General features: G+C 48.6%; 1 protein-coding gene across 1 annotated transcript in view; it reads right to left on the minus strand.

Moving 5' to 3' along the window:
* CBL (Cbl proto-oncogene) overlaps positions 1 to 8,377 on the minus strand; it is a 36,966-nt gene extending 28,589 nt beyond the window's left edge. The window contains exon 1 of the mRNA XM_075277704.1: positions 8,131 to 8,377. Within this exon, the coding sequence (XP_075133805.1) occupies positions 8,131 to 8,271 (141 nt within the window). The 5' untranslated portion in view covers positions 8,272 to 8,377. The remainder of the gene's footprint in view (positions 1 to 8,130) is intronic.
* Between the last annotated feature and the right edge of the window lie 3,450 nt (positions 8,378 to 11,827).

The following is an 11,827-nucleotide window of genomic DNA, read 5'->3' on the forward strand; positions in this document are numbered from 1 at the left end:
GGCCCCACGTAGAGTAAATTTGGCCACAACCAAAACCGTGGTGTTTTATAGTACCTGCAAAGTACTGCTAATCCCTGCCACACATTGCAGAAAAAAAAAAAAAATGCTGCAAATTTAGAAAAATACTGCAGTGCATTGGCATCCAGTCGCGGCATTCTGCACCAGATTAGGCCCAAATGAAAGGGCCTCGATGGAAGGGAGATGTCGAGTCGCAGACACTAGGGCAGGTCGCTTCTTTTTTCCGCGAACGGCACAAAACCACTAGCGGAGAAAAGAAAGGAACGACTCCTGATGAAGTCAATGGAAGGCAGTTTTTTGGATTCCGCGTCAATATCCGGTCCAAAGATCCCCATGTGAACCAAGCCTAATGGGATCAGTCGGACCAGACGTCCGTTCTTTTTAACTGAAATCGCCACATGAGCTTGCAGGTTTTTTGTGTATCGATATGTGACAGATTTGCGATGGAGACCGCGACACAAACGTAGCCTTAGCCACAGGAAATCCACGTCGCAGAAACCTCACCCGAACAAAACAGATCAGCGACGTGCACTATAAGACAAAAAATGTCTGAGACCAAGGTTCTACATTGCAAAACGCAGCTAGAAAAACTAAGGGGAAAAAAAATGCTGCATTTTTTCAGTTTTTTTCTTCTCGTTCCGGGCACGTTCACATCTGCGCCCAGTCTCCATTCTGCAGGTTTCCATTTCCTGCACAAAACAGAGGCAGGAGACGGAAACCTGCAGGACTCTCACCCATTCATTTGAATGGGTTTGAAAGATGTCCGGTCGTGAGCGTTTTATGCTCTCCGCAGCGAAACCGTTTTTTTTTTTTTAAATCAGACACAGAGTCGGACATGCAGTACTCTGTGTCCGGTTAAAAAAAAAAACGGTTACACAGCAGAGAGCATAAAACGCTCACCGCCGCACACGGCCGGACCCGGTCTGACAGGTTTCCGTCTTCTGCATGCAGAAGACGGAAACCACAGAACGGACTGCCGAACACTAGTGTGAACCTAGCGTCACTGGACAAGGTCAGAGTGCAGAGGGACACACCCTGTGGTGGTGCCCGGATGCTGCCCAAACAGCTGATCGGTGTAGGGTCTGATACTGATGACCTATCTAATAGAAATGGCATCAGAACCAACATGCATTAGGGACCAGAAAACCCCTTTAATGGGGAACACAAGTCCTTACTACAAGATATATTTTAGGAAAGGTGAGAGATTCTCTTACATTTTAGTCTGTACCAGAGGCCGGGGCTGAGTCATTGTTTCCAGGGGAAGCTGCCTGAGGTTTCCTTTACTATACAGAAGATCTCACAGGCCACATCACACTGACAGCTGCGCCGGGTCCCACGTGACCACAGCAGATATAAAAGCACAGTTCACATACATAAGAAAACAGCTGGAGACAGAGCAGCCCTGCGGGAGGTCAGATGGAGGCAGCGAGGTCACCGCATAATATAGCGGCTCGTGAAACGGATATCAGACAGGATATAGAGCGTATATTGTTACAGGCTCTCTTATCACACTGGACCAAACATCCAGAAATATTAACACAATTTTCTGGTTTTAAGTGAATAATTGTGTAAGGAATGTAAAATGTAACTTTCCAATATACTGTCTGTCTGGGGGCGCCGCACTACTCAAGATCAGTGAAGAGACTCTAGTTAAAGGGAGTGTCACCAGAACCCTGGAGATCAGCCTAAGCCCACAGATAGATATGTTATGGTCACCAGAACCCCGAGGATCAGCCTAAGCCCACAGATAGATATGTTAACCTGTAGCTCAACCCAACCTCCCTAGAACCCTGGTGATCAGCCCAGCCCCACAGATAGATAAGGGAGGGCCACCAGAATCCTGTAGAGCAGCCCAACCCTATAGATAGATATACTGGTTCTGGGAACCCTAACCTATCACCCCAGTCCTGCAGATAGATAGGTTAGAGTTACCTGAGTAAAATAATTATTTTCCCCTTGTAAATCGCTGCCTCTGCTGCCAAAATATTGCTATTTTTGTAATATGCAAATGAGCTCGTTGGTGTAATTTACCTCACTGGAGCAATGGCAACACCCCTATAGCTCCAAAGAGCTCATTCGCATATTTAAACATTATTATTATTATTATTAATTTATATAGCACCATTAATTCCATGGTGCTTTACATTTGGGGGTTACATACAATACACAGAATATACAGGTAGATATAATACTAACAATGACGGACTGGCACAGTGAGGTAGAGGGCCCTGCCCGCGAGGGCTTACAATCTATGAGGGAAGGTGGTAGAGACAGAAGGAGAGGGGGAGACTGTACAGATGGGGGTGCGGTGATAGTGTTATTGGAGGGTGTAGGCCTTCCTGAATAGGGGAGTCTTCAGGGCCTTCTTGAAGCCTGTGATTGTGGGGTCAGTCTTATGTCAGTCTAAACATAACAGATAGCCACTGGGGTCCAGAGACTGAGCCCTGCAGATCTCATTAGCATAGGCTAGCAAAGTTAGGCCATCAATACTAAAATCCAGGCACCCCTTTAACCATTGTGATGCACTTGTTAGACGCTTCAGGAGACCCACAAGGAGTTCTGCAGGCATATAGCTTTGAGGAACACACACTGCTGAATATCACCACAATGTCTTGGGTGTCTCCAGCCTGAAACGGTCCAAAAATGAGTACATAGGTTTTGCAATAAATCTTGGAGTAAAGTGCTTCTTTCTCCACTTACTAGGCTTAGAACCATGGATAGATGTTCTGAATCTCAGACAGTATTGTGTACCAGGCCTATTGCTAAATATGAACGAGTTTCTCCACTGACATCAAAGGATATTACACAAGTTCTCATGAAAAAGCTTCAATGGCGTAAGATATGAGTGAGGTGTGTAAGGTGGCTTTTTACCATGGAGGGGTCACAGCAGTCCGGAGCCCCTAGGTTTGCCACAAAGCGTCATCTCTAACAAAATTGGACAAGTCCTGATGAGTCGGGCCCACCGGCCACAGTACTATTACATGTAGATAATACTCAGCTCGGTAATAGTACGGCTCTGTAATGCCACGGGAACAGGAGCTGTACCTACGGCGTTACTTCCGGGACTCTGGTGTTACACGGCGACTCTGGCGAATTAACCTCCTGGATGACGTGATCAATAGCGATGGGTCTGGGGGCAAGCTAATCAAAAACATGTACCCCAAAATGGTGACAAATAAAAGTGCTAGTCGTCACGTGCCCCACTGAGGCCTAATCACAGGCCTCTGCCGCCCTGACATCTGCCAGAAGCGCTAAAGAGAACAGGGAACCATGTCGGAGCCCAGGAGAGGTGAGTAGGGCTAGATTCACATCTGCACTGGACTCTCCATTGTTTGGGTCCAGACCAATGCAGAACCGGATTGCTACACAGATGCTGGCGGACGCCATGATATTATAATGGGGTCTGCCAATTGTAAACAAAACGGTAGAGAGAGAAGTCCTCAACCACCCTGATGACCTTTTACAAAAAAAACATGTCATTGTGTATATTTTCATACAAGTGTGAATGATGCACAAACACACCACGCCTTAGTGAATCTATATCCAAAAAGCAGAATTTAAAAAAAAAAAAAAAGTCACAACGCAAACCCTAAAGTCCTTCTAATGAAACGCGTCTTAAGTTTATTCCAGCCTACACAGTGCAATACGCAGCGATGGCCGGGAAGCCGAGGGAAGCGTTATCATCTTCCGTCTTCAGTTTAATTGAAAGCTCTAAAAATAAGCCGAGCGTTTATTTCCTGCAGGTCTCGCTGGTGTCAGCGCACACAATGCAAAACAGACACCAACATGCCCCAGATTCCTGTAGCATATCGTGTGGTCCTCCTGCAAACACTACTGTCACCTATAGAAGATGCACCAGCAGATGTGCATGACCTGACCCAGGCGGAACAATGCGGCTCGCTGGTCGTCTCTGCGCCCCTCCTGACCTCCCAGACTCATGACAAATAGTGTGCAGGTCTCAGAGACAGTCCTGGATCATCCATCATAGATCACTGGTGGCTGCTGAGATATAAGCTGCTGTTATAATTAAAGGGGCACTCGCCATCTTATACTGCTAGGATATACCATCACTTACACTAGGTATAAACTTGCGTTCATCTTGGTGTCGTTCAGATATCCATGGGGCCCCGAAAATCTGAGAACCTGTCACTAAAAGAAGCGGCTACCTACAGACCCGACTAGGATGGGGCCTGACTCTATCCAACTGGCTTAACGAAAACAGCATTCACTTAAAGGCGAAGGCTGCCTCACGTTCCGGTCCAAAATACGGGTAGCTGTGACTGGATGCTGGTGCAGTCGCGCACTCCGCTCCGGATTAGTCCCAAATGAATGGACCTAGTCGGGAGGAGGGAGTGTCTTCAGGCGGATGTCGCGAGGCACATGTCGCTCTCTGACCGGCTCCCATTGATTTCAATGGGAGCCGTCTTATTGGTCAGGATTTTGAGGCGAATACGTCCTCAAAATCCAGACCAAAATACACCGTGACATCAATTGATGACCAATCCTTAGGATCAGTTGAAGACACCCAAGATCCCTGACGATCAGCTGACTCAGGTGGGTGCTGTAACCTCCACAAAGAAAACCGTGTACAGAGCGGTACGCTGAATATTGCCTGTGCTTGCTCAGTATCACCCACCCCTTTAAGGAGGCCCTAAATATAGATGATAAACAAATGCGCTAATATTTTATACTACAGTTCACCTGTCACCCGGACAGATCTTATAAATGAAGCCATTGTGTTCTGTTTGCTATGGCTGACAGCAGACTGTTCCCTGCCAAAATACTTGTCAGTCATGTAGGAAATTTTCAGCTTCAGGTCTGCCAAAAATATAGGTGCATGGAAGGACTGGCCAGACCTGGAGGATGTTTTCACTAAACTGACCCCCAACCCCATGGTTTAGATGGTTATTAGAGATGAGCGAGTACTGTTCGGATCAGCCGATCCTAACAGCACGCTTGCATAGAAATGAATGGACGTAGCCGGCACGCGGGAGGATAGGCGGCCGTCCGCCATCAAAGCGGAAGTACCAGGTGCTTCCATTCATTTCTATGGAGCGTGTTCGCTCATCTCTATTGGTTATATTTATGGCGGGATTATTCGTGCGAGCGATTCCCTCTGATCAGCGGCATCAGAGCAGACTTTATATACTTACCCAGTGGTTGTACTGCTATAAAACCGTAGAAGTGCAGCTATGCTTCGGTGCGCATGCGCCAGACCTCTGGGTGCACATCCCTGTCTTCACTGAACTACAAAGGCATTGGGAACCCCAAAGATTAGTCCAAAAAGACCAGGTAAGTAGAATTTTTTTTTTTTTATGTGGGAGTAGACGAGGTTACAACAGGGCTATCTGGGACACTACACCCCCCAACTATAAGGATCTCGGAATGGGTTAACGTTCTTAAATCAACCAGGTTCCCTATAAACTCCTGTGCGCAAGTTTTAGGCTGGGTCCACAAAGGACATACGTGCAGCAGATCAGCCACTATGATGGTGTAAGCTCAGGCTCAGTTCACATGTGCATTGAAGTCTCCATTGCCGTGTCCGGTGGAGGAAACCAATCACCTGACAGACGCCATTATAGTGAGAGAGAGCATGAAGTGAGGATCGCTATGACTATGGACGTGCACTGCTGTCACCAAGGATAAAACGTATCACATCGACTATTGCCCCAACTACCGGGCACTGGGTGGAGGCAGAATTACACCCCTGTCCGGGCCCATCTGTAGGTAATTTACTGACACCAACAGAGCAGAAGACCTTGTGTAAGTGATAAGGGCGACAAGAAGAGGGAAGTCACATAGGTTTATTATTAGGAAGTGAGGAAGAGCCGCCGGTCACAAAAAAGGGAAGCAGCTCTTTATACTCACGAGAACGCCAAAGCCATCTATGTCCCCAGACCAGGGCGGAACGTGTGATAGGGCAGAGGACGGCTGTGCACTGGGGGTCCTGCAGGGTCTCCGGATATACTGTATATATGTATGTATAGGCTCCCAAACTGCATAGTGCCCAACTATGTTAAGTTCCCTAGAGAAATGTTTGCCATCTGTACTAAGACAGAGCCATATATGTCAGATGGTCCGCCACTCTGGGACCCCTACAGTCCAGGACTGCAGCATTTAGATGCACGAAGCACAACGTTGTTTGGTGGCTTTGATTGGTATCACAGCTCAGCCCCATTCACTTGAATGTGACTGAGAGGCACACAGTCAATGTGACCAATGAATGTGACTTCACGTGTCCACAGCCACATCAAACAGCTAACCAGCAGGGGTACCAGGTATAATTTACCCCCACGACCCAAAACTAGCGAGTGGCATACCAATGTGGGCCCATTATGCAGCGCAATGCACTGGGGAGTGACATCCATAATATAATAATCTGTGTCATGGGAACGGAAGACCCATAGATGGGAACGTATCATGGAATACATTCGGACAACCCTCGGATGTTACTCAGAGTGTCATCTGAGTGCACTCTACTGCACAATGGAGGGTCGGGTCTGGTGGACTGGGGCGCTCCGGCTCTGCCTAGATCCCTGCCGTAGTGGTGAGTGGGTACAGAATCCGAGAAGCGCCATGCTGCTGCAACACCACCCACGTTCAGGTGCATTTTTGTCCATTTTCTTGACATCTCGCAAACAGTAAATCTAAGTCTGTGCGTAAAATACCGCAAAGAAGAAACGAAAATACGTGAAAAATAATTCCTGTTGAACTCAATGGAGAGCGGAGTGTATTTTATTCTTACATTATTTTTCAGGGCATCATAGGAGCATATATATATATATATATATATATATATATATATATATATACACACACACACACAGTGTGCACACAGCCTAAGGCTTCACATGCTTCGCTGCTATGTCATCACTTCTACACCAATTCCTTATAGAGCCTTGGGTAAAACATCAGAGGCGCAGGACGAACATCGAATTATGGGTCAGGGCGCTGACTACTACAGAGGATTTACTTGACTAGGACTGAGCAGCCATATGGATTCAAAAAGCTGATCGGCAGCAGTTCCGATGGCCAGACCCCGGCTGATCTTATGCAGATCCTCACAATAGGTCATCTATTAATAAAGCCCAGAAAACCCTTTCAGGGAAAAGAAGGGCTTTCCCCCCTCAGGAGACTGAATAGGATTCATCTGTCTGATCTCTGGGGGTCCGACTGTTGGGGGAGCGAGGACCCCCTAAATAAGTCATTGGGACCGCAGTGTGTATGCTCGACCACCGCTACACACAAAAGTTATAGGAGCGGTGGCCGACACCACTCACCACCAATCTCTTGGACCCCAACTTTTCATCACATGACTGACTCTGTCCTACCCCAAGTACAAGTAACAGGGGGGAGAGCAGAGCCGGTCACATGACAGTCCGAGCATCAGCAGTAGAAAACTACCGGCGCCCCCTCCCCCGGCACAGGTAAGGACCGCTCAGCACCTATACTTGTACAATACCCCTCCCACTGCAATGAATGTATAGCCCCTTTAAGGGACGCAATTCGTTGCAATGTCCCATGTCGTAGCTTTGCAATACTTGGGTTCTGTTCACACCCACAGTCGCAGCCTCCATGCCAGATTTCGTCATACGGTTACAGTAACAGGGGGTTCCCGTCTGTTGCAATGACCACCGAAAACCACCTGACGGAAAAGTCAGGCAACTTTTTTGGGGTCTACAACAACGAGCACCGTCTGATCCCATTCTAGTCAGTGGGGTCGGCTGTTTTAGGGCCCAGGTGTCCTTTGTGACCCCACAGACCCCCTCTAGTCCATGAGGCGCTACTGATGCCCATCACACAATGGACACGGCTGTTCATCACTTTGGGTTTCCTATCGCTGCGATGGAACAGAAATATGGAAACAATAACGTAAATGTGAACAGCGCCCAAGAATCCTGCAGCGGAGCTAACACGGGTCTAGCAGGTCACAATACCCAATACAAAGGCAGTAAGTACCAGCAGGATATGGCAGATGTGTAAGGTGAGGGGAGGACTGGGTAATATTAGAGCAATATTAGGGATCGCACATGAATATCGCACAGTGTGCACAGGCCTGTAAGGGGGGAAGTGACCGAAACCGCAGCAGTGTACAGAGGCGATAGCACGCACCTTATCCATCAGCTTCCAGCATTTCTCCACCGTCTTCCGGTCCACTGCCCCGGGCTGAGCAGCTGGGTGGTGGTGATGCGGCTGGAAAGCGTCTTTCACCAGGCCGATGAGCCCTCCGCCTTTCCGCATATTGGTCGCCATGGTAGAGGAGAAGCAGCGAGTTTATTGCTACCGGAGAGCACCGCGGCTCCCGGACAGGGCCCTCCCAGTGTACGCCGGGCAGGGAGGGGAGATGAGTCTCCCGGGGCCGAGCACAGCAGCGCCGCCGCCGTCACTTCCGCCTCTCATGTGAAGGGGGCGCACACAGGCAGCGCCAGTACACTCAGTTTGCATAGGAAACCCCGCCCACGGCGCTGCTGGAGGCACACAGCGATTGGATTGGATGAATCAGCCACGGCTACCGCATGCGCAGTGCAGACTACGGGTCAACTCTTGTCGGCCATGTTGAGTGTGGGTATTTGTTGTTACTAGGAGGCATTTAGCGCTTCCGCCCACGCTGCTTGTGACATATCTGCTGGGAATCCGGAGGTGGCATTCCTGGAGCAGAAATCAGATTACAGGACGTGTAGCTGGGAGCGTTTTATTATCTGTGCTGAGGATTTCCGCCATCCCAAAACCTTATATAGGGCTAGTACACATAGAAAAATCTCCTGGCTTATTTTGGTCCTGTTTTCTGGAGCAGTCTTTGGGTGCATTCACACGGAGTAAACGCGGTGCGCAATGCACCGCGTTTACAGGACGTTTGCGCCGCGTTTTTGACGGTGCATGTTTGCGGTCGCGTTAACGCCATGTTGAGTGTGGGTATTTGTTGTTACTAGGAGGCATTTAGCGCTTCCGCCCCACGCGGCAAACGCGGCACGCAATGCGCTGCGTTTACGGGACGTTTGCACCACGTTTTTGACGGTGCATGTTTGCATTCGCGTTAACGCCGTGTTAACGTGCCCGCAAACATGCACCGTCAAAAACGCGGTGCAAACATCCCGTAAATGCAGCGCATTGCGTGCTGCGTTTACTCCATGTGAATGCACCCTTAGGTTAAAAAAAAAAAAAAAAAACTGCTTCAGAAAACGCCAGGCAGGTTTCCCCTCCCCTAAAGTGAATGGATTATAAAAAAAAAAACGCTAGGCGTTTTTCGCCTCCCATTCACTTCTATTACTTTCCTCAGGTAGAATCCGCCTGATAAAGGTCATGTCGCTTCTTTTTTCTCCTCCCACAGACCCTGCCAGGACCCCCCGCACCAGGACCTGCAGAGCCAATTCCTGACCAGCAGCCGCCAAGACCATCTCCAGACCCATCGGATAGACCGGAGGAGCCAACACCTGCGCCCACCCCTCCAGTACCTGACCCAGCACCTACAACACCAGGCGCGAATCCGCACCGTAAGGCGTCCGAACCTGCTGCCTACACAAATCGTCACTGAGAGTCATCAATCCTGTCCAATATGCCTGGAGGACTACGAGCCCGGAACGACTGTCACCGTATACCATGTACACACACCTTCTACCAGCCCTGCGTAAGAACGTGGCTCCGCAGCACCCCCACCAATGTGCAGGACGAGATGTATCACCAGGAGGCGGAGACAAAGGTGGTCATGAGCGGCCAAACTGCGAACAACAAATAAGGGTGTAATAAACATCAACACAATTTTCCTCTCGACAATCTTGAGCATTTCCTTTTATACGTTATTTAAGGTTTTCTCCTTCATATCGCGGTTATGGCGATCATGTGCTGGGACGTACAGAGGTAGCGGCGACGAATGGTGCAGCCCACAGGCACTATGGCGATTTACTATAGTTACAAAGTGCGCCATTGTAAGGGCTAGTTCACATGGGGGGCAATGAGGCAGATTTTGACAGCAGATTTCGCCTTAACATCTGCCTCCATACAATGGTGGTCTATGGAGACTGCTAGCAGAAAAAAGAAGCGACATGACCTTTCTTCAGGCGGATTCTGCCTGACGAAAGCAATAGAAGTGAATGGCAGGCGAAAAACGCCTAGCGTTTTTTTTACAGTCCATTCACTTTAGGGGAGGGGAAACCCGCCTGGCGTTTTCTGAAAGCAGTCTGATGCCTTTGCCCCTGGGGTCTTGTTCTGGCGAAAGTCCTCACTGCACATGACCACTGAGGCCAGTCAGCGGCTTAAGAAAACGACATAGGTGAGTGACAGATCGGTTACTTTCCTTAGGTCGGTGATTTACCTCAGCAGTCACGTGCGGTGAGGATTTCCACGGAAGACACCCTGGGAGCCACAGGACCGGGCCACGGTGGGAGACACCAGGGACAGGTGAGTATGGTTTTGTTTATTTTTCAGCTTCCCCATCTTTATAATAGATATTAATTAACTATATATTCGGGACAACCCCTTTAAGCTTTACAATGCGTTTGCAAAATTTATTATGTGCTTGCACTTATTCTGAAGGCTTTTCGGCCTAGTGCACAGGAACTTTGAGAAAAAACAGATGTTAAAAATAGATGAAACCACTTCTTGCTTTTAACCCCTTCCTGTTGCAGATATTTTTTAATCCCTGCTTTCAAAAAGCCATAACTTTTTTTATTTTTCCACTAGCCTATGTCTGCAACTTCGTCTGCGTGTTGTTGGCATCGATGATCCACCTATATTCAGCAAATTGCTGCCGTCGATAGTTCGCCTGCTCCAGGGTTTTGGCGGCTCTTAAGCTGTCCTGCTGCTGAACTCGTTCCTCGCGCTGTGCCCATGATTGTTCCGGCGTATGAGCAGCTGGCTGGGAAGCCATAAAATGAGCGTGTTGTTGGCGTCGATAATCCGCATGCTCTGGCGTTTTGGCTGCTCTCAAGCTGGCCTGCCACTGAACTTGTTCCTCACACATTGCCTGTGATAGTTCCGACATCTCAGCATCTCGCTGGGACGCCATATAATGAGTGTGTTGTTGGCGTTGATGTTCCCCCTCAGCTCCGCTTGAGGAGAACTCTGTGACTTCTGGTTACCTTCATAGCTCTGGTTGGTTAAGAATTGTGCGATAAATTAGATTTTCTTTTTCCCGGCATGTTTAAAATTGGCAAACTGCTAATTTGGTTTAACCCCTTAGCGACCCTTGACGTAACTGTACGTCATGGGTCGCATGGGGATGTATGGAGCGAGCTCACACGCTGAGCTCGCTCCATACACGGCAGATGCCGGCTGTATCATACAGCCAGGACCTGCCAATAACAGCAGCGGTCGGTGCCCGAGCCGATCGCTGCTGTTAACCCTTTACACACTGCGGTCAAACGTGACCGCAGTGTGTAAACGGCGGCATGGGCGCCGCCATGTTTCGCCGATCGCCGCCCTCCTGAACGTCACATGAGGGCGGTGATCGGTTGCTATGACAGCCGGAAGCCTATTGAAGGCTTCCAGGCTTGTCTCTGCACGAGATCTATTAGACGATGCCAGAGGCCAGAGGCATCGTCTAATAGAAGTGCTGGGATTCTGCTATTCACTGCAGTACTGTAGTATTGCAGTGAATAGTATGAGCGATCAGACCCCCTAGGTTTCAAGGTACCTAAGGGGTCTGATCATAAATGTAACAGAAGAAAAAAAAAAGTTTTTAAAAGTATTAAAAAAATTAAAAAAATATAAAAGTTCAAATCACCCCCCTTTCCCTAGATTAGCTATAAAAGTAATTAAAGAACATTAAACATAAACATATTAGGTATCCCCACGCTCCAAAATGCCCGAACTA

The sequence above is a fragment of the Leptodactylus fuscus genome, chromosome 6 (genome assembly GCF_031893055.1).
Source record: "Leptodactylus fuscus isolate aLepFus1 chromosome 6, aLepFus1.hap2, whole genome shotgun sequence".
Taxonomy (NCBI): domain Eukaryota; kingdom Metazoa; phylum Chordata; class Amphibia; order Anura; family Leptodactylidae; genus Leptodactylus; species Leptodactylus fuscus.